Genomic DNA, 23,804 nt, shown 5'->3' with positions numbered 1-23,804 from the left:
GGGAAAGAAGCAAACATTTTTAGAAATAGTTTCTGTACATGACAATAGGATTTAGAAATCTCCCAGGTCATCTGCAAACTTTGCCCTCCTTCAAGTGATTTTCAATGGCAAACATTTGTATTATATAATACCTCAATCCTGTACTGAACAGACGTCTGGGCCAACTCCTTTCCATTCTGGAGAACAGATGTTCCCTGTTTGTCATTGTTTTCCAGCGTTTAACTGATTTTTGATGCCCTCATTTTATTTCTCCAGGATTATTTTCTTATTCTTTTTTTTTTTTTCTGAGAGGTTTTTAGTCAAAGCTTCTTGCAAATCCAAATAAATATGTTTGCTGAGTTTCCTTTGCTTTGTATTTTTAAAATCTCTTCAAGAACCTTCCCGATAGGTTAGTGATGGGTCAGATACACTTGCTCCTGGTCATGATCCTGCTGGTTACCCAACTAGGTTACAGTTATCCGACTGTTAATGTTCAAAGGCAAAAGCCGCAGGAAGCTCTGTGATCTACATTTGCCTTTATTCCAAAGTTTGAAGCCAGAGGCCACAAGTGACTTTCTGCCTCAGAAATAGTTGCAATTGTGAAAGATAGTATTAGATTTCCTTCATGTTTTGGCCCCTTTTTACACTTCTTACAGAACCTTAGCAGGCTCAACACCATCAGTCACAAAAAGCTGATGGGCTTTGAAATCGCTCTGCAATTTTTGTCTTTATATGCTCCACCTCAGTGCATTTTAAGGGCATAGTCTCCCTTGGGGGGCGGAATGGGGTGGGGAGGCACAAAATGCCCCCAATACCTTCTGCAAAAAAACTGACGCACACCGAAAATTTCAAGTGGCTTTTTAAAGTTCTATTTTGCTCGTTGATCAGTTTCTGATAACTATCCACTGACCGTAAAACCTTTCTGCGGTCTGGGAGGACTTTTGAACACCAACCGTTACGGGAAAGCAAAGGAAGGGCTGCTGTGTACAGACTGCGTACAGCAAATAAGAGTCCAAACGTCACCTGCCTTTTATTTGGCAATCCATGCAGCTCGTGGAAACTTCTTCATTCCGGAGGCAACGCAGAACGTTTCAGCCGGAAGACCACCCACTTTTGCTTGGAGGCCTAGGTTATGACTTCTCCTTGGCGGAGCCAAAGTGGCCTACGTGACACTGTCCAGTTCCCCAGCGCCACGGACAGGATTACCCCAATTCCCCCAAGATGGTTGTTGCGCTCTGAGCGGACTGCCTGTGATGTCCACTGAAAACAGGGGCAGCTCAGAATTTTTCTCTAAGAGTTTTAGGCCTGCCAGTCTGTTGGAATGGGGAGGTGGGGAGGTGGGAAGCCCTCTGTTTTGACTTTGATTTTACAGTGTATTGGAAAGACAATTACAAGAAATGGAATTGTATGTATGCGTGTATGTATGCGTGGGGGAGGCTTCTAGAAATCAGGAGCCTCGGCACGCCTATTCTTGGGTTGAAGATCCCTGCAATGGTTAAAAGCGCTTCCTAACCTGTAGAGGTGTCAAATCGCGGGGACCGCGTTCCGAAACGAAGACCCACGGATTTGGGAGTCTGCGTGTTGCGGCAGAGATGAGGGGCGGGGCGGGCTCGGGTTCAAGGGGCTCGGCGCCCGCGCCCTCCCCCGGGCTCGCGACCACCCCGCGCAGCCCGTCTCCGCCTCGGCCCCTCCCCCCGCCCCAGGCGCCGCGAGGCGTGCCCACCCCTCCCCGCCCCCGCCGCGGTGGGCGGGCCCAGGCCGGGCGGGGCCGGTGGGCGCGGCGCCCCGGCTCCTGGCTCCGAGGAGACGGCGGGCGGCACTAGGGGGAGCTGCTGGCGACGCCGCCGCGCCGGCCCCCCACGCCCGCGGCCCCGAGCGCCGCCTCCCAGCCCGCGCCGCCGCGATGGCGGAGGACAGCGAGTCTGCGGCCAGCCAGCAGAGCCTGGAGCTGGACGACCAGGACACGTGCGGGATAGACGGGGACAATGAGGAGGAGACGGAGCACGCCAAAGGGTAGGCGCGCGGGCGGCACGGGGCGCGGGGACAGCGCGCGGCGCAGGCTGCGCTCGGACGCCGGGTCCGGGGGCGCGGGCGGGGTCGGGGCCGCTCTGAGGGGGCGGGAGGTCCCCAGGCCCGCTGAGGTCCGGCTCCCGGGGGCTCGCGGGCGGCGCGGCGGAGGCGAGGCCCGGGGTGGGCGGGGAGGCGCGGGGCCCCCGTGCGGGGACCGGCGACGCCGCTGTCACCTGCCGCGGGGCCGGCCGGCCCCTGCTCGTCCCCGCCGCCTCCTGAGCCCGGCCCCGGCCCGCGGGTGCGACGTGCGGTCCTGGCCGGTGTGCGACTCGGCGGGACCTAGGGGAGGCGCGGTCCCCGTCCCTTTGTGGCGGCCCCGTTTGTGGGAAGTCGTCCCCTTCCGTTCCTTGTCATCCTCTCCTTAAGTCCTTCTAGACCTTCCCACCCCTCCCCCAGCCGCCACCACCTCCAGAAAAAAAAAAAAAAAAAAAAAAAGAGGAGCTGATGCGGGGGGGGGGGCAGTGGTTTGACATTTGCGCCGGGTCGGTTGGTCGCTGGAGGCGCGGAACTGCGGAAAGTTGTGCTTCGCGGCCGCTGTCCCCTCCCGCCCCGCGCGGAGAGCCCCCGCGGACGCGCGGGTTTGCCACTGCCCGGCGTGCCTGCAGAGCTCCGTAAAGCAGGTCCGGTCCGCTGATTTGGGTTCAGGCTTGGGGGCCAGCTCCCGCTGGTCTGAACAGATCCTGCTTGCAAAGCGGGTGTTTGATCTCCAAAGCCAGAGGCACCAAGGATTTTAGCACCCGATCAGGTTTCCTCTGATTCCTTTTCACTGGCCGGCTCCCCTTTCTCCCCCGCAGACTAGATTTGCTCTCGCTTTGGAGAAAAGATTGCTTCCGGTTAAGGGTATTGAAGTTCTGTTTTTAGAGTCTGGGAGGGGGGAGGCGGTCATTTTAAATAAGACTGGTGTCCTTAAAGGTGGTGTTTGCATTACCCTTTTACCCCGTCGGCTTCACACTGCGCTGGTACCGAGCACTTCCTGCCGCCCCTTGGATGTGAGATTTTGCAAACCGTGGTGACTGAAGAAGTGGGTCAGCTTGAAAACATGATAGGGAGGCCTTAGACACAGATGGCTTATTTATTCAGTTCATGGAGAGGATTCTTTCAGTGATTGACGATTTAAAGTGTAAAGCATTTGCATTCTGTTTAACGTCTGCTTGGAGACTTGTTTAAGAAAAGAACTTTTACTGAGCTTTTAATGTGTTAGAAAATATTAAAAGAGATCAAGAAAAAGAAAAGCTGACTAAATCTTTCTCCCATTTGCAAGTCGCTTTTTTTTTTTTTGTAATGAATTCTTGGGTGGCGCCTCCAAGTACCGAATGTTACAATTCAAGTCTAGAATTTCTTTTTTTAAGAGGAAAGGAAATTCTTACAGAAATCGGAGCCTGAGTTCGGTTTATGCAGTGATAGAAATGTGCCTGTGATAGCTAGCTAAATATAAATTTGCTTTTGAGACAATAGTGTTAGTGCTAGAATGGGCCCAGGTGCACATGGGACGGGTTACCCCAATAACTTCAGCCACCTGTCCATTATCTTTCTGAGGAGACCCTGGACTTTTCTCTTCTCCGCTGTAATTTCTGTTATTAAGTCTTTGGAAGGTTTGATCTGTACCTCCTTGCCTACACAGTCCAGAACGTCCATGCTACAGAGAATTATTTATCTGTGTGTCCACTGATCTGGGAAGCCGTGGCTTCCTTGGCTGTGTGAATTTCCCGGATCGGCACCCAGAGGCATCTCTCTGTCCCCTTCAGAGGTTTTCAGTCTTGTACATTCACATAGCATATATTAGCACAGTTACTCGAAATGTAGAGATGCCCAGTAGACAAGTATTTTAACCAAGAACGGGTAATACAACAGCTTCTAGTGGTAAGAGATTGATATAATGGATTTTTTTTGGTAGTCTGTTAAATGTGAGGAGAGCAGTAAAAATTCATGTTGCTGGGCTTGTTGGACTGCTTTTTTGGGGGGTTTGAATTGTGTGCCAGATTTGGGGGTATTCGTGTTTTATTTGACTTGTGTACTGATGGTATGGCTCAGTGAAACCTGGATTTTTTTCTTACATCGCTCCAGTTTGTAAATGTTAACATTTGAAAAGAGGTTTTCTCTGCTTGACCTCTTCCTTCTCTACCAGTTTAAATTAAATTACAAATAAGGAGCCTTTGGAGGAATGCGTAGGTAAACACTCTACTTTTTAATGATGAATTGTTGAAGCGGCGCCTGGCTGGCTCAGTCAGTAGAGCCTGCCACTCTTGATTTTGGGGTCTTGAGTTCGAGCCCCACGTTGGGTGTAGAGATTACTTAAGAATGATGAATTATCGCTTTGAGGCCACGAGGTGTGGGTCAGTACACAAAGCAGTAATTTACTAAATGCTATCCTGGTGGCCAGAAGGAATTAATTTCCTCCCACTATTGAGTATGCAGTTGACGCTTGAACAACACTGGTTTGAAACACGCAGGTCCGGTTATACACGGATGTTTTTCCATAAATACAGCACACTATGCAAATATTTTGTCTCTTCCTTATGATGTTCATAATAACATTTTCTTTTTTCCAGCTGGCTTAATTGCAAGAATACCATATATAATATATATACAAAATAGGTGTTCATTGACTGCTCATGTTATCAGTGAGGCTTCTGGTCACCACTGTGTCGTTAGTAGTTAAGTTTTGGGGGAGTCAAAAGTTATAAAAAGATTTCTGACAGCGTAGGCATTCAGAACCCTAACACCCCCGATGTTCAGGGGTCAGCTGTCATGTATTTACTGCTTGTTTTAGACATATTAGTTGCAACTAGAGCCTTAGATAAAAGGAAAATACCAAATTAGATTCTTTTGCACCAAAATGTCAACATTACTATGTATGCTTTTCTTCTTTCATTTTCATGGAATTTTCTTTATGGACTTAAAAGATCATTGCATTTTTGTGGATAATATTTCAAGCCCATGAATGAAATGTTTTATGCTCTGTGAAAAGACCAATAAAGGATTACCTAGATTGTTTAAATCACTCCCTTGTAACATATGCCTCACAATTAGGGGAAGTAACCTTGTAAAGAGCATGGAAGGAACTTGAAAACTGTCAAGCAAATTGGAAGTTCTAAAGTAATTGTGTTTGTACTGAATTTTCTTAACAAAGACTTTCTAAGTAGATGAAATTTTACTTCAGTCCAGCTTTCTATGTGAATAATTAGAAAGGGTTCAGATGACTGAACGTTTCTGTTCTACTGGGGTTGACTGCTACTAAAGAGGTTCCCTTTAGGGTGACTTCCCGTGCAGCCCTCCCAGGTGGGTTTGAGGTTAGGTAAATACTCATGGACCTTTAACACTTCTCTCCGTTTGATGCATAGGTGGTTTCTGTTACTTTCTTCGGAAGGGATTTGGGGAAACTTTGAGGACAGGGCAAATTTCACTATTTTTTCATTCTTGCCCCATTTTTATTTATTTTATTTTATTTTTTTTTTTAGTTTATTTATTTTGAAAGAGAGAGGGTACACACAGGAAGGGTAGAGAGGGAGAGAGAGAATCCTAAGCAGGCTCTGCACTGTCAGCATGGAACTCGATGTGGGGCTCGAGCCCGCGCACTGCCATGAGATCATGACCTGAGCTGAAAGTTGGACGCTTAACCAATTGAGCCACCAGGCACCTCTGGTCCTTGCCCCATTTTATGCATCTTTTCCCCATTTGTAAAGTACACCGGGTGGTGGTAATTATCTCTTACTCGTCCTGCCACACCTCACACGAAGCATAGTTATGGGCCAGTGTTGGAGGCATTGTCACACAATTGGCCCCAAATAAAATTAGCATTCAGGTCGGCAACAAAACCAAATCCCTTTTCTGGCTTTACCAACACCGATTTTCACAATGCAAAAAAAAAAAAAAAAAAAAGGAAAGAGAAAAACATTTTCCTAGACAGATTGATGGCTTTTATCTCCTTCCCACCAAGAGCGTTTTCCTCAATATTCAGTGTGGTGGAATAGGAGGCGGCTACCAGGAATATTTACCTAGGGAGTAACATGAACATTTATGAATATGCCGTTGTTGGCAGATGAATGGCCAAATTATTCCCTGAGGTAGATACGAAATAGTTGTAGTATTTGAGGGTTATTCTGAGACATTTTTAAGACTTTTTTTTTTTTTCTCCTTAGAAAAATGAAGGTCTGGTATTTGGTAAAGATTAAATCTTTGGAGTGAACAAAGAACAAAGAACGTAACCTGTCTTCTCCCACACCCCATATAGGGGGGACATTGAAGTTATTCTCTGCACAGTATATTGTTCTTTCTGACTTTATCTGTGTATCATTGAGACCGGCTGTGGGAACTTCGTAGGATAATTCAGAGCTGCCCTTTCTGAAATCTGATCTGTTATCAACTGTGTAGATCTAAATGGAAAGGTGTGTTAACAGCTTATGCCCAAGAACTCCCTCAATTCCAGTAACAGTCTGAAATCATCAAATGTCTGCTCTGACTTGCATCTGAAATGTGATAGCACTTTGGGCTCAGAACAAACTTTTTCCAGAAGTTTACCTAAACTCTGGAAAATATCAAGGTATGGGACACACTCTTCATCATGCTGAAGTTGTTTGTTAACACAAGTGTCCACACTAAATATATAGGAGTTAAAGTCAGTTGCTTAGTTAACTCAGGGAGTGGAACCAAATTCTGTACCAAGTTCAAGAAAAAGTTGGTTGATTTTTTTTTTTGTTCTTGTATTTGAAAATATGTTTCTGGCTTTTATTCATTTTAAGAGTAAAATATGCAGTATTAAAAATTCAAGCAGGGGGTGCCTCGGTGGCTCAGTTAGTTAAGTGTCCAACTCTTGATCTCAGCTCAGGTCTTGATCTCAGGGTCATGAGTTCAAGTCCCACTTTGGGCTCTGCAGTGGGTTTGAAGCCTACTTAAAAAAAAATCAAACAATAAGGTGTATAAAGAGTTGAAGGCGCCTGGTCATCTTATTTACTAGAGAAACCACGATTGACAGTTTAATCCGCTAACATTGTAATGTATATTAAAGAGTGCATATTTAACATAAATGAGATCAAACTTTACGTGGACTCATTTGTTACCTTGTGTTTTTCACTGACAGTGTTGTCTGCTAGAACTTTCTGCAGTGATGGGAATGTCCAATAGCTGTCACTAGCCACCTGGAAGGTGGTTAGTGTGACTAAGGAACTGAATTTTAAATTTTATTTAATTTTAATTAATTTAAATTTAAATGGCCCTTTCTGTGGACAACTCAGATCATATCCTGCTTTTGACTTCTTGAAGCTTCTCTGGTACTCAGAATATTTCTTTATTCTTCTGTTGTCTTCCCTGGATATTCGACATTTCTTCCTTCTAGCTCTATACCCTACTTTTCTTCGAAACTCTGAGAATGATCTTTAAGTTGTGAACAAGTATGTTTTTATCTGTATTTCTCTATCAATGTCAAAAATTAACCATTATCTAAAATATTCTACCAAGACAAAACGCGTAGGATATTTGACTTTTCCTTCCTTTACATGTTCTAGGTTTTGTTGGAATAGTCTGGAATTTTAATTCCATGTAGCTTTTTTATTTTTGCCCTTATATTCCATTAAAACTTTTTTAACTATTACATTATACTCACATCCATATTGTCAAAAACTTCTTAGACTTTCCTTTTTTGTTGCTTATCACTATTCCTTGTAAACCATACCTTCTTTTTTTGAGTACTTTTTCATTTTTTTTTAAGTTTATTTATTTATTTTGAGAGAGACAGAGTGAGTGGGGAAGGGGCAGAGAGAGGGAGACAGAGGATCCAAAGCAGGCTCTCTGAGAGGCCCGTGCGAGGCTTGAACTCACGAACTGCGAAGAATATGACCTGAGCCGAAGCTGAACGCTCAACCAACTGGGCCATGCAGGTGCCCCTCATTTTTTTTTTTTATTAGAGTATGCAGATGATATATTTTCTGAATTCTTGTATGTCTGGAGATGTCTTTCTTTTGTCCTCATGCATAAACCACAGTCTGGGCATGCGTGTAATTCTGTAATAATCATTTTTCTCCAAACTCCACAAACGCTTTATTATCATCTGGCATTTAGTGGCACAGATGTTATTTCTCTGCCAATCTGCTTCCCTTTCTTGTATAGGAAACCTTACTCTTTCTTTGTTTTGAATTGCTTTTAGTCTAGAAGTTTCTAGAATTTTTCCCCTATCTTTCTATAACCTGAGGGTTTCTGCATCCTTTTACATCCTAGAATCACACTTTTAATATCTGAACACAGTGGCTCAAGCTCAGGCAGGATGATTGCGGTTTCTTAGAGCCTGAGGCTTTCACGGTCCTCAGCCTGCCCATCGCTAGCTCCAGATGCTTTAGGCTCCTTTCCATTTTCTCCTCAGACCTTTGACCCTGGGTCACTTTGTTGTCTGTCATCCCCTGCCCCCAAGAACCACTAAGGTAAGGCTGTTGTGCACACCATTGACTGAGGGTTTCGTGAATAATGAGGGGGAGAGGTTTGATTATAGCGTAGGGCAGAAAACAACTTATTCGCCGTCAGACATCACTGTTCACCAAAGGGATTGATTTCCTGTCCGTGCCCGTCCCTGCGCCAGGGCTTCGCACATGTTCTTGGGGGTCCTCTCTCCCCGAGTGTGTTCTCTGCATCTTCCCACCTTTGCCTCCTTCTCCAAGTTCAAGGTCTGGCTAAGGTTTCCACTGAAGGTGATAATCCCTGCCAGAGGCCCTACCGCCCTTCCTGCCACAGTGAGATCTGTGGTCCTTTTCAGAAAAGGAGATCATGAACAAGGCTGACACCTCCAAACATGTCTGCAGAACATGAATGTGTGTCCACCTGTCTGCTCACCAGTAGGCTGGGCACGGACGCCGTGCTTGCAGGCTCTGATTTTTGCCATATCTGGTGCACTGAACATACTGGCGGCCTAACAAAGATTTATCAAATGGATTCAGTGGTTCTTAGTCCCCCTTGACAAATTAATTTCTAATTTAAAAAGTTTCCCCCATGTGCATTAGGAATATGTGAAGGATTTTTTTTTTCTCCTAATTCTCATTGAAAGGACTTGAGATGTAGAATTCTCTGTTGGGTTCTGTGCTGCAGAGGATCCGGTGTGTAAAATAATTGCTAATTTTTTGAACTTCCGGTATGTTCTTCTTACTTCGTGTATACATTTTTCTTGTTGAACCTTTGTAGCAACAGATGAGGAGAAGGGTGCTTTTCCAAGTTTATGTAACTGGTGCAGGCCACATTTCAGATTCAGATGTAGGTGTTGGGCCTCTTGCCATGTGACTGTAAACTCTCGCCTGTGCATTAAACTGCATGGACTGTAAATCAATAAAGTAGTGATTTGTTTGATAGTGTTTCACGCTTATCTCCCTGGAGGTCAGAGATTACCAACCTGAGCACCTCTTCAGTCACTTTTCTCAAGTGTAATGAGTACAGTAAATGTCAGTGAGTTTAAAAATAAATGAATGCATTTCCTCGTTTAAAAAAATTTTGCAGCTTGATTACAGAGAGCCCTCTTGCATTTCTCTTCAGGCCCGTTAAAGGACTAATTTTAATTATAGCATCAATGTAATTTGCAGTGAGATCTTTTTTCTTCTCTTCCTGTTTCGTGGCTATCTCCTCTCCCTTCTGGACCAAATTCTGTAGCTGCCCCCCCATGGCCTCCTGCAGGCCAGCATCCTTCCCCTGGTGCCCTCTGCCTCCCAGCACTGCGATGGGTCAAGCCTCCATAGTCAGTTTACTAGAAGAAGCAAAACGTGTTCGGGAGTCTGGTGTTGAGCAGCTCCCGTGGACAGCACTGCTGGAGGAATCCACTTGAGCCTGCTGGTTCCCTCTGGTTCACACTGGTTCCCAGCTCCACAGCCCGGCTGGTTTGACACTTGAGAGGGTAGTGCTTTTGTGGGTGTTTTGGGTTCCTGTAAGTTAGGAAGCTCTTCAAGCCACAGGAGAAGATCCAATGCACACATCGCCCAGCAGGCATCCCTAACAGAGGTGGGATTTTAATCATACAGTTTCTCTTTTGTGAGCACATTGTGTTTCTGTTACCGCGTCAAACACACACACACACACACACACACACACACACACACACACAGGGGAAATATGGGCTCCTTTATTCCCATGGCAGTGTTCACTCATGTTCAAGTTCATGTAGTACATTCCGAGAATGATGGTGATTCAGTTAATATGATAATTGCCCATAATTTCTTCATTTGGTGTTTTTGGGGCATGGGGGAGGGATACTTGCTGTTTACTATCCTTTGGGTGTTGATTAACATTTTGTAGAAACTGAAGAAAAAAACCAATGAAAGCAGACATTTTTTTTTTTTTTCCAAATGAAGTTCACAGGTTGCCTGGGTGGGTCAGTTGGACTCTTGGTTTTGGCTCAGGTCATGATCTCACGGTTTGTGAGTTCAAGCCCTGCATTGGGCTCTGTGCTGACAGTGCAAAGCCTGCTTGGGATATTCTCTCTCTGTCTCTCTCAAAAATAAATAAACTTTGGAAAAAACTTGCTTTTGCAAAAGCACATCGTTGTTTTTTAAATTTTTTTTTTAATGTTTATTTATTTTTGAGAGAGAGAGAGAGAGAGACAGAGAGACAGAGCATGAGCAGAGGAGGGGCAGAGAGATGGGGAGACACAGAATCTGAAGCAGGCTCCAGGCTCTGAGCTGACAGCACAGGGCCCGTTGCGGGACTCAAACTCACAAACTGTGAGATCTTGACCTGAGCCGAGGTCGGACGTTCAACTGACTGAGCCACCCAGGTGCCCCATCACGTCGTTTTTAATAGAGAATGTCAGAATGTATCATTAGGCAAAAAGACAGTTCCTTGGTATATACCTTAAAAAATGTGATCTACTCTTCTTGTCCTGGAAATTCCTGTCATTTGGTGTCCCGGGAACATCATAGCCCTCGCTGAGTCCTGTGACACGACTGGCCGCTCCATCTTACGACTCGGTGGAGACTCATCATCGGTCACTCAGTCTGCTCTTGGGCTCTCGGTCCGCGGCTGCTAGGGGGCCCCTTCTCCCAAGTCAGCTCTGTCTCCTTCCTGCCTCCTGGAGTGTTTCCGTCCTCCCTGCCGCCGGCCGCGGTGTGTGTGATGGGAAGTCACAGGTGAACCCAGCAGACGTCCTGGGGCTGGCAGAGAACAAAGTAGAGGGAGCCTGGCCCCTCTTGTCACAGAACGTCCCTGTGGGGCCCACGGAGACTCCCGAGAGAGAAGTGAGCTTCTGTGCCGGATGCTCTGGGATTTGGGACGTTACCCGACACAGCCCGACCCGTGTGCTAACAAATACAGCGTTGGTGTATTAGCTGTGGCTCCGTATCCACCTTAATTTGTTAAATTAAAGAATATTTTGAATAGGTTGTTGAGCGTATGGTTGCGAGATCCAAGAGGCACAAAAGGGTGTCCCGTGGAAAGGGAGTCTCGCTCTCCCAGCTGAGTGTCCCTCTTCAGGAGCAGCTGCTGTTGCTGGCCGGTGGCCTGTCCTTGCGATGGCGTATGCCGGTCCGACATACACAGGGACACGGGTGTGCGTGTGCACGCGTGCGTGCTTACACATGCCTGTGCAGATGGTAGCGAGCCGGACCGCTGCCGCACCTCAGTTTTCCACTTCACGGTGTGTCTCTGAAATACGGATATCGGAGCACATAGACCAACCTCTTTTTTATTGTTTGAAACAATATTTTTTAAGTTTATTTATTTTCACGAGAGAGAGGGAGAGAGAGAGAGCGAGCGCGATCAGGGAGGGGCAGAGAGAGAAGGAGACACAGAGTCTGAAAGGGGCTCCAGGCTCCGAGCTGTCAGCACAGAGCCCGACGCGGGGCTCGAACTCACGAACTGCGAGATCGTGACCTGAGCCGAAGTCGGACACTCAACCGACAGAGCCACCCACACAGGCACCCTGACCAACCTCTTTTTTTAAAAGGCTGTATGGGGGCGCCTGGGTGGCTCAGTTGGTGAAGCGTCCGAGTTCAGCTCAGGTCACGATCTCGCGGTCTGTGAGTTCGAGCCCCGCCTCAGGCTCTGGGTTGAAGGCTCGGAGCCTGGAGACTGTTTCCGATTCTGTGTCTCCCTCTCTCTCTGCCCCTCCCCCATTCATGCTCTGTCTTTCTCTGTCTCAAAAATAAATAGACGTTAAAAAAAAATTTTTTTAAAAGGCTGTATGTTGGGGGCACCTGGGTGGCTCAGGGTGGCTCAGTCGGTTGAGCGTCCAACTCTTGAATTCGGCTCGGGTCATGATCCCAGGGTCCTGCTGAGCATGGAGTCTTCTCAGGATTCTCTCTCACTTTCTCTCTCTCACCCCTCCCCTTTCTGCTCCCTTCCTCTGCTCCTCTCCCCCGCCCGCATGCTCACTCTCTCTTAGAAAGAAAGAAAGAAAGAAAGAAAGAAAGAAAGAAAGAAAGAAAGAAAAGAAAGCTCAAAAGTTGAATGTTGTATCATTGACTAGGTGTGCCATTATTTAATCTGTCCCCTGTGAATAGATCACGAGGTTGTTTCCGGTTTTTGTTTTTTTGTTTTTTTTGCCAGTAAGCAGTGCTGAAATTAATATCTTTGTATGTATATCACTTCTCCAAAATATTTCTTAATGAATATTTTAGTGTCTTTTTTAGCTAACAAGCATTAGAGAGGCCGTGCGGCATATTGAAATTAGTATTAAACCAGAAATCAAGAAACTTCTGTCATTAAGCCTCAATTTAAGTTCTCTGAGCTCTGGGGTGCCTTTAAAAAATTTCCTTGTCTCCTTCCTCTACCAGCCCAAAGTGGACTGTGACCTTTAGCTCCCTTCTGGGTTGGGGCTGGCATAGCCCTCTGTGCTCGAGAACTCCCAAGTTCACTTTTGTGGTTCCAGGTGCTGGCCTCACCTGTTGCTATGGCAGCCGCATCACTCCTCAGACACGGCTTTTCTCTCCACGGCCGTGTAGATCTTGCCCCTCACTTCTTCACAGGATTTTTCTGGGGGAAGAGAGCAAAATATTTTGCCACACTCTGTAACTACAAGGATTTCATGTACGTATGGAATGTTTCTGTAATGAGAGATTTGATGAGGTCCGTGATCAGCATTAGGATATAGAAAAGAGGTAGAAAACAAAACTGTGTGGGGCGCCTGGGTGGCCCAGTCCGTTAAGCATCCAACTTCAGCTCAGGTCATGATCTCGCAATTTACAAGTTCGAGCCCCGCGTCAGGCTCTGTGCTAACAGCTCAGAGCTTGGAGCCTGCTTTCAGATTCTCTGTCTCCTTCTCTCTTTCTGCCCCTCTCCTGCTTGCACTCTCTCTGTCTCTCTCTCAAGAATAAATAAACATTAAAAAATTGAAAAAGAAAAAGAAATGGATATGTAAAGGAATTTAGAAATAGGAATATCATTTGAAAAGCACACTGATTTATTAACTTTACTGATGCATTAATATTAAATATAATGATGCTAATACAATATGGCAATGACTCTCAGCCAGGAAAAAGATTTATTTATGGCTGGTTAACTATATCTGCCTCTGACAGGCCCAGAAATGGGAAAAGTCATGTAAGTAGGAGCTGCTGTATATCAGTTATTCTTTTTTTAATTTTTCTATTTTTAATTTTTTTATGAGAGAGAGAGAGGCAGGGTGTGAGCCAGGGAGGGGCAGAGAGAGAGGGAGTCACAGATCCGAAGCAGGCTCCAGGCTCTGAGCTGTCGGCACAGAGTCCTACATGGGGCTCGAACTCACGAACCGTGAGATCATGACCTGAGCTGAAGTCAGATGCTCAACTGACTGAGCCACCCAGGCGCCCCATATCAGTTATTCTGTCAGAAAAATACCATGAGCATGAGTGAGAGAAGGTCATAGGAAATAGGTAATTTTTCACTAAGTTGGACTATCTTGAGGGATACACTCCGCCGACTACCTCATGCCTTTTAAAATTTTTTTTCCACTTATGTTCATCATTTCATCTTTAAGAACAGTTTTGGCCAAGAGACAAAAGAGGTAAGCATTTGAGAAATTTGTTTGTTGAGGGGCACCTGGATGGCTCAGTGGGTTAAGCATCCGACTCTTGATTTCAGCTCAGGTCATTATATGGTTTGTGAGTTCGAGTCCTGCATCTGGCTCTGTGCTGACAACGCAGATTCTCTCTCCCTTTTTCTCTGCTCCCCCACCCAAAATAAATAAAGAAAAACTTTAAAAACAAAAAGAAATTTGTTGAATAGGTGAACAATTTGTACTTTGTCTTTTAATTTATGCAATAAATTTGAAGATATGGGGCGCCTGGGTGGCGCAGTCGGTTAAGCGTCCGACTTCAGCCAGGTCACGATCTCGCGGTCCGTGAGTTCGAGCCCCGCGTCAGGCTCTGGGCTGATGGCTCAGAGCCTGGAGCCTGTTTCCGATTCTGTGTCTCCCTCTCTCTCTGCCCCTCCCCCATTCATGCTCTGTCTCTCTCCCAAAAATAAATAAACGTTGAAAAAAAAAAAATAAAGATATATTTAAAAATTTCATTTTACATTTTAAATATTTCTTCCCTTACTCTGATCTTGGACTGTCTGCAGACAGGCCTTAACTTCACAAACTGTAAATCACACTAGACTAGTTTCTTGCTAATGCATATTGGTAAAATTTTATTATAATTCACATTAACTCTTACCAGAATTGGGTTTTATAGGAAGTAGGCACCAGAATTGTTTGATAATAAGGAAATGATTATGGCCGGAGAACGCTAATGAGGACACATTTTCCCACATTTACATTATGGTAAGAGTTGAAAGACTAAAAAATTTGGAAGCAAGCAGATATCTCAAAAAGGGGGATTGTTTAGCAAACGGTAGACCAGGAGCGAGCAAAGGAGTCATCCAGCTGCTTCTACCCCAACTGGGCCTGGGTTGAATCTAGGGCTTACTGAAGTCACTGCCCTCCTGCCAACACCTGCGTAAACATTGACATTGTTGGCCGGTCCCACTGTGACCTCTACCCAACTGCAGCCCCCTTGGCTGACCTTTATAATGATCTCTGACCTTCACTGGCCATAAACTTGGGGGGGCATCTTTGAGCTCTGAGCCTTCCAAAGGCAGGTCCGTGATTTACTGCTTGATTGGAGATAACGCCGCTTTGGAGAGCCTCGGACATATATTTCCTGCATCAGCCCCATGAGGAGAAGGAATGTGCTGAAAAAGGCACGAAGCCACCTCACTGATGAGGTGGCTGAAATCTTCAGGTCTGGCGATAGCACAGCCACATGATGGCAGCTGGAAGGGTGGTGACACCTTGCTCTGGACTGAGTGTTACAGTCGGGAAGAAAAAGGGTAAAGGAGTCATTCTTGGAACTGCACGAATGAGCCGCTGACCAGAACAGACTGACTCTTGAATCTGAACGTGGGTCAAATCCATTATTGAACTGGGTGGCCACATGATCAACATTGGAGATGGCTGTCCCGATCCAGCATGAGGAGAGGCTTGAGGCCAGCGCACCCAAAGGATTTGACTCTACCTTGGCCCACTTACAGCTGCGGGTGCGAATTCTCCTCTGTCTGCAGGGCACTGCTAAGCACCTGTGGGTTACTTGTACCGTTCCTAAACTACATCCAAACCTCCTCATGCATTGTCCCCTGTAGTGCCTTTCCATCTAGTCATGGGATTTGGCATCCTAAACATAACGTACACACAGCACTAAACATCTGTTATAATTCATTGAAAAACCAAGAGGCTGATAAAAAATGTTCAAAGATCACGAATAGGCAGTTGACAAACGAAGACCTAAATATTGCCAGTGTATATCTAAAAAAGATGTTCAGCCAGCGGAGATGCATGGGGGAGAGGCGTTATGGTGTAGTAATTGCGTGGGCTCTGGAGCCCAGACCAGCTGGACTCGCGTCCTGGCCCTTCTTCTTGCAACTTTCACCAGGTTCCTTCATCTCTTTGGATTTCAGTTTCCTCTTCTGTTAGACGAGAAGATCAGCATAATAGCACTTGCCTTACAAGTTGTGACTGTGCACAAGGTTGACATCCGTGAGGTGTTTGGTTAGCACAGCACCTGGCACGGTGAGTGCCCCGCAAAGCTGCTGCCGTGGCTGGTGGGGGCGAGGATGGCAGCCAGCGCTAGATTGTTCTCCAGAGTGGCTTTGTCCATTCACGTTTCACCAGTGGTTATACGGGCGTTCCTTTACCTCCCATCCTTCTGATATTGTTAGACGTGCAAATGTTAAACAAATCAGCAGATGAAGAGTAGAATCTGAGGCGGTTTTGTTTTCATGTTCCTTCCTGCCAGGGAGGTGGATGGAGCATCTTGTTACGACTTTTTTGGTGGTTAGAGATTCCTCTTTTGTGAAGGGCTTACTCATAGCCCATTCTTCTGTCAGTCTTTTGTCTCTTTCTTACTGATTTTTTAAATTGATTTCTCATTCACACAGCAAATATTTATTGAGGATCTTTTGTATGTCAGACACTCCTTTAGGCGCCAAAAATACAAAGGGAAATGCTGTTTTGTGCATCCCATGTACTAGTTAGAGGAAGAATAATAAATACATAGCACAATTTTAGCTACCAGTAAGTTACGAGAAGAGGTAAAGCAGGGCAATCATAAAGATAGTTAACATTGAGTGATTTCTGTGTGCCATCTACCGTACTAAGTTCGTACATGTATTAATTCGTTTTCTTCTTGCAATTCTTCCTGTCTGTTCAAAACTCCATCCTTTTACGGCTGTGGAAACCAAAGCACAGACAGGTTAAGTAATATATTCCAAGTCACACAGCTAGAAAGTAGTGGAGCCAGAATGAAAAACCAGGTGGTCAGACCCCTAGCTAGTGCCTGCAATCCTAGCCCGGATGTCGTGTTTTCTCTCTGTGCTGTGCTGGGGAGAAAACGGGAAGGCGAAAAGAGCTTTTTGTGGATTGTGACCATTGGTAGTATTTTATCATGTGCCTTATGAATATCTTGCCTCGTTATGTAGTTTAACATTTTTATTTATAATGGGTTTGCCACAAAATATTTAACTCCGATGTAGTCAGGTTATTGCCTTTTATTTATGGTTTGTTTTTTTGAGTCCTTGCGTAAGGAATGATTTCCTTCACTGATGTTAGGAAGCTGTTATCTCATTCTTTCAGTTTTTCATTCAACAGGTGTTTACTCGAGCACCTACTATATTCCAGACACCATCCTAGGCCCTGGGTGGATGTTAACTACACTGACAAATATCACCGCCTTCAGTTTTAAAGTTATATTTTCTAACTTTGGGTCTTTAATTCATTTAACATTTATTTATTTTTTTGAAGTATATTTCTTTTGAGAGAAAGAGAGAGAGCAAGCGCAGGGGAGGGGCAGAGAGAGAGAAGAAGAGAGAAAATCCCAGGCAGGCTCCGTGCTGTCAGCGCAGAGCCTGATGCGGGGCTCAGTCCCGCAAACCACGAGATGGTGATCTGAGCTGAAATCGAGAGTCAGATGCTTAACTGACAGAGCCAACCAAGCGCCCCTAAAATTTATTTTTGTAGTTTGTGGGAAGTACAAAACTAATTTTAGTTTTCTCCACAAAGGAAGTCAGTTTTCCTGATACTATTTACTGAAAGTTCATTTCTTCAGTTGTTGGTGATGTGATCATTGTCATATAGCAGGTTCCTGTACATCATGGGTTGTTACTGGTCTGCCTATGCTATTTCATTGATCTCTTTGTCTGTTATTGAGCTCTGTGGTATTTTTTAAATGTTTCCTTTGTAAAGGCATTGTGATTATTTTTTTTTAGTGATTATATTTATTTCCTTTTTATTGAAGAATACTTCACATACAACATAACGATTCAATATTTAAATACATTACAAAATGGTCACCACAGTAAATCTAGTCACCATCTGTCACCATATAAAGTTGTTACGATATAATTGACTATGTTCCCTGTGCTGTACATTACATCCCCATGCCTTATGTATAACTGGAAGATTGTACCTCTTAATCCCCTTTACCTATTTTGGCCATCCCCCTACCTACTTCCTCTTTGGCAACCATCAGTTTATTCTCTGTATCTATGCATCTGTGTCTGTTTTATTTGTTCATTTGTTTTGGTTTTTAGATTCCACATATAAAACATACAGAACTTGCCTTTCTCTGTCTGACTTCTTTCACTTAATGTAATACCCTCTAGGTCCATCTGCCCTGTCACAAATGGCAAGATTTCATCCTTTTTTATGGCTGAGTAATAATCCATGGAGTGTATGTATCTGTGTATGTATGTATATGTATGTATGTGTAATTGTGTGTGTGTATATATATATATATATACATATATATATATATATATATATATATATATAGTCACTTCCATATCTTGGCTATGATATATAAAATGCTACAGTAAACGTAGGGATGCAGATATCTTTCTGAATTAGTGGTGGTTTGGTTTTTTTTTTTTTTTTTTTTTTGGATAAATACCTAGAAATGGAATTAGCAGATCATATGGTAGTTTTATTTTTAACTTTTTGAGAAAACCCCATACTCTTTTCCACATTGGCTTCACCAATTTACATTCCCACCAACAGTGCATGAGGGTTCCCTTTTCTCCACATCCTCGTCAACACTTGTTATTTCTTACCTTTTTAAGAATAGCCCCTCAGACAGGTGTGAGGTGATACCTCATTGTGGTTCTGATTTGCATTTTCCTAACGAAGAGTGATGTTGAGCATCTTTTCATGTGTCTGTTGGCCATCTGGATGTCTTCTTTGGAGAAATGTCTATTCAGGTCCTCTGCCCATTTTTTTAAATTGGATTATTTTTATTATATTGAGTTGTATGAGTTCTTTATATATTTTAACATATTTATATATTAACCCCTTCTCAGCTATATCATTTGTGAATATCTTCTCCCATTCAGTAGGTTGCCTTTTGTTGATGGTTTTCTTTGCTGTGCAAAAGCTTTTCAAGTTTGATATAGTTCCATTTGTTCATTTTTGCTTTAGTTAGCCTTGCCTGAGGAGAGAGATCAAAAAATGATGTTGTTAGGACCAGTGTCAAAGAGCTTACTGCCTGTGTTTTCTTCTGGGAGTTTTGTGGTTTCTGGTCTTCTATTTAGGTCTTTAATTCACTTTTAGTTTATTTTCGTATTTCATATATGGTGTAAGAAAGTGATACAGTTTTGTTCTTGTGCATGTAGCTATCCAGTTTTTCCCAATAGCATTTATTGAAGAAACTGTCTTTTCTTCATTGTATTTTCTTGCCTCCTTAGTGGTAGATTAATTGACCATATAAGCCTGGGCTTATTTCTGGGCTCTTTATTCTTTTCCTTGATCTCTGTATCTGTTTTTGTGCCAATGCCATACTGTAGTGATACAGTAGTTTTATAGTATAATTTGAAATCCAGGAGTGTGAATCCTGCAGCTTTGTTCTTTCTTGAGGTTGCTTTGGATATTTGGGGCCTTTTGTGGTTCCTACAAATTCTAGGAGTATTTGTTCTAGTTCTGTGAAAAATGCCATTGGTATTTTGACAGGGATTGCATTGAATCTACAGATGCTTTGGGCAGTATGGACATTTTAACAATATTAATTCTTGTAACCCATGAGCATGGTATATCTTTTTTATTTATGTGTATCCTCTCCAATCTCTTTCATTAATGCCTTATAGTTTTTAGAGTATAGATCTTTTACCTCCTTGGTTAAATTTATTACTAGGTATTTTATTCTTTCTGGTGCAATTGCAAGTGAGATTGTTTTCTTAATTTCTCTTTTTCATAGTTACTGGTGTACAGAAATGCAGCATTTCTTCTGTATGTTAATTTTGTACCCTGGAACATTACCAAATTCATTTATTAGTTGTATTAGCTTTGGAGTGGAGACTAAAGTTTTCTATGTATAGTATAATGTTATGTATGAATAATGACAGTTTTACTTCTTCCTTTCCAATTTGCATCCTTCTAATTTTTTTTTCCTCACCTAATTACTGTGACTAGGATTCCAGTACTATATCGAATAAAAGTGGTAAGAGTAGGCCTCCTTGTCTTGTTCTTGATCTTGAAGGAAAAGTTTCTCTCAACTTTTTTCACTGTTGAGTATGATGTTAGCTGTGGGTTTATCATATGTAGTCTTTGCTATGTTGAGATAAATTCTCTCTGTACCCACTTTATTGAGTTTTTATACTAAATATGTGTTGCATTTTGTCAAATGCTCTTTCTGTATCTGTTGAGATGGTCAGATGATTTCTTATTCTTTGTTTTGTTAATGTGCTGTATCACATTGAATCGATTTGTGAATATTGAACCATCCTTGCATCCCAGGAATAAATCTCACTTGATCATTCTGCATGATCCTTTTAATGGATTGTTGAATTCAGTTTGCTAATATTTTATCGAGGATTTTTGCCTCTGTCTCTGTCAGGGATATTGGCCTGTAATTTTCTGTTTTTGTATTGTGTATGTTTGGTTTTGGTATCAGGGTAATGCTGGAATGAGCTTGGAAGCATTCCTTCCTCTTTAGTTTTTGGAGTAGTTTTAGAACAGATATTAACTCTTCTTTAAATGTTTGGTAGAATTCACCGGTGACACTGTCTGGTCCTGGAAGTTTGTTTGCGAGAGTTTTTGATTACTGACTCAATTTCATTACTAATAATGGATCTGTTCAGATTTTCTATTTCCTCTTGATTGAGCCGTGGAAGATTGTTCTTTGGAATTTATCCATTTTTTCTATGTTGTCCAAATGATATATAATTGTTCATAGTAGTCTTTTATGACTGTATTTCTGTTGTATCAATTATAACTTTGTTCATTTTTTATTTATTTGAGTCCTCTTTTTTTCTCTCTTTTTTTTTAAATGTTTATTTTTGAGAGAGAGAGACAGAGACAGAGCATGAGTTGGGGGGGGAGGGGCAGAGAGTGGGAGACACAGAAACCACAGCGGGCTCCAGGTTCTTGGCTGTCAGCACAGAGTCTGACATGGGCTCAAACTCATGAACCGCGAGATCATGACCTGAGCCAAAGTCAGACACTTAACTCACTGAGCCACCCAGGTACCCCAAGTCCTCTTTTTTTCTAGATCAGTCTTTCCAGAGGTTTATCTTTTCAAAGAATGAGTTCTTAGTTTCACTAACCCTTTCTTTGTTATTTTAGTCTCTAATTAATTTATTTCTACTCTGATCTTTATTATTTCCTCCTTTCTAACTTAGGGTTTTGTTTGTTCTTTTTCTAGTTCCTTTAGGTGTAAGATTAGATTGTTTATTCGAGATTTTTCTTCTTTCTTGAAAAGGACTTGTATTACTCTAAACTTCCCTCTTAAAAATGCTTTTGCTACGTCCCATAGATTTTGGAGTATTGTATTTTCATTTTCATTTATCTCAAGGCATTTAAAAAAATTTCTTCTTTGTTGTTTTTTGTTGTTATTGCTGACCCATTGGTTGTTCAGTAGCATGTTATTTAGTCTCTGCATGTATGTGGTTTTGTGTGTGTGTGTGTTTGTTTTTTGTTTTATTTTTTTTTCCAGTTTTCTCCTGGTCTCCAGTTTTAGACTGTTGTGGTTGGAAAAGTTGCTTGATATGGTTTGAATCTTAAATTTACTGAGACTTGTTTGTGGCCTAGCAGCCTGTATCTCTCCTAGAGAACATTCCACATATACTTGAGAAGAAATATGTATTCTGCTGTTTTTGGATGGAAGATTCTGTATATATCTGTTAAGTCCATCTGGTCTAACATGTGGTTTAAGGCCACTGTTTCCTTATTAGTTTTCTGTCTGGATGATCTAAGTGGGATGTAATAAAGTCCCCTACGATTAATGTATTACTGGCAGTTTCTCCCTATTTATTAACACCTGCTTTGTGTATTTCGATGCTCCATTTTTGGATGCATAGATATTTACAAATGTTAAATCTTTTGTTGGATTGCTCCTTTTATCATTATGTAATGCCCTCCCTTGTCTCATGATATAGACTTTGTTTTAAAGTATATTCTGTCTGGGGCACCTGGGGGGGCTCAGTCAGTCATGCAACTGACTCTCAATTCTGGCTTAGGTCATGATCTCGTAGTTCACGAGATTGAGTCCTACATCGGGCTCTGTGCTGATATCCCTACTTGGGATATTCTCTCTCTCTCTCTCTCTCTCTCTCTGTCTCTCTCTCTCTGTCTCTCCCCCACTTATTCTGTCTCTCTTTCTCAAAATAAATGAATAAACATTTTTTAAGAATTTAAAGTATATTCTGATATCTGTTGCTACCCCAGCTTTATTTTTGTTTCTATTTGCATGGACTGTCTTTAACTATCCCTTCACTTTTGGTCTGTGTGTGCTTTTAGGTCTGAAGTGAGTCTCATGTAGGCAGCATGCAGATGGGTCTGTTTGTTTGTTTGTTTATTTATTTTCCATTCAGTCATCCTATGTCTTTTTTCCTGGAGCATTTAGTCCATTTACATTTCAAGTAATTATCAATAGGTGTATATTTATTGCTGTTTTGTTTACTGTTTGCTGGTTGTTTTTGTAGTTCTTTGTTCTCTTCTTTGTGGTTTTTCTTTAGTGTTATGTTTGGAATTCTTTTCTCTTTATTTTTTGAATATTTATTACAGGTTTTTGGTTAGTGGTTACTGTGAAGTTCATATATAACAACCTATGTGCATAGCAGTCTATTTTAAGTTGGTGTTTGTTTAAGTTCACATGCATTCTATAGTTTAACGCCCTCGCCACCCACTTTTATGTGTTCGGTGCCATATTTTGCATCTTTTTATTTTGTGTGTTTCTTAAGTAATTCTTGTAGATTTAATTGATTTTTTTGCTTTTGTCTTCTAATCTTCAGACTACTTTGTGAGTGATTGGCCTCTGCTACCTTCTGGGTTGCATATACTACTCACTTGCCTTTAGCAGTGAGATTTTTTTCTAATTATGGCTTTTTCATTTTTACTTAAAGCAGTCCCTTTAATATTTCTTATAAAGCTATTTACTGTGGGTGAACTGCTTTAGCTTTTCCTTCTCTGGGAAACCCTTTATCTCCCCTTTAGTTCTGAATGATAATCTTGCTGGATAGAGTGTTCTCGGTTTAAGTTCTTTTCCTTTCAGCATTTTGACTATATCATGACACTTCTCTCTGGCCTGCAAAGTTTATGTCAAAAAATCAGCTTGTGGTCTTATGGGGGTTCTTTTATATGTAACTGATTTTATATGTAACTGAAAATCAACTGATTTTCTCTTGATGCTTTTAAGATTCTCTAATTTTTGGCAGTTTAATTATAATGTGTCTTATTGTGGATCTCTTTGGGTTTATCTTTTTTCGAACTCTCTGTGCTTCCTGGACCTGGATGTCTGTTTCCTTTACCAGGTTAGGGAAATTTTCACCTGTTATTTTTCAGGTGAGTATTCTGCCCCTTTCTCTTTCTCTTCTCCTTCTGGAACCCCTATAATGTGAATGTTAACATGCTTGATGTTGATGTTGTCCTAGAGGTTCCTTAAACTATCTTAATTTTTTAAAGTTCTTTTTTCTTTTTGCTGTTCAGTTTGGGTGATTTCCAGATCACCAGGCTTCCAGATCGCTGATCTGTTCTGTGTCCCCCAATCTGCTGTTGATTCCTGCTAGTGTATTTTTCATTTCAATTAATTGTATTCTTCAGCTCTGACTGGTTCTTTCTTATATTTTCTATGTTTTTGTTGACGTTCTCACTGTATTCACCCATTGTTCTCTCAAGTCCATTGGGCATCTTTATAACCATTACTTTGAACTCTTCAGGAAGAATGCTTACTTCCATTTCATTTCATTCTTTTTTGAGGCCTTGTCTTTTTCTTCTGTTTGGAACATATTATTCTGTGTCTTAATTTTGCCTGACTCTGGGGTGCCTGGGTAGCTCAGTTGGTTAAGCGTCCAACTTC

The 23,804-nt window shown here is 42.7% G+C and overlaps 1 protein-coding gene across 1 annotated transcript in view; it reads left to right on the top strand.

The window, feature by feature from the left end:
* Positions 1–1,882: 1,882 nt before the first annotated feature.
* The window catches only part of NMT2 (N-myristoyltransferase 2), a 71,634-nt gene continuing 49,712 nt past the window's right edge, over positions 1,883–23,804 (top strand). Inside the window, exon 1 of the mRNA XM_047067288.1 lies at positions 1,883–1,992. Coding sequence (XP_046923244.1) covers positions 1,883–1,992 — 110 coding nt within the window. The remainder of the gene's footprint in view (positions 1,993–23,804) is intronic.

Source organism: Lynx rufus, unplaced genomic scaffold (genome assembly GCF_022079265.1).
Source record: "Lynx rufus isolate CCGP_SWC_20201006 ecotype Redwood Valley unplaced genomic scaffold, mLynRuf1.p SCAF_7, whole genome shotgun sequence".
In the NCBI taxonomy this organism is placed as follows: domain Eukaryota; kingdom Metazoa; phylum Chordata; class Mammalia; order Carnivora; family Felidae; genus Lynx; species Lynx rufus.
Note: the sequence above shows the minus strand (reverse complement) of the source record. Positions and strands in the feature narration are given on the sequence as shown.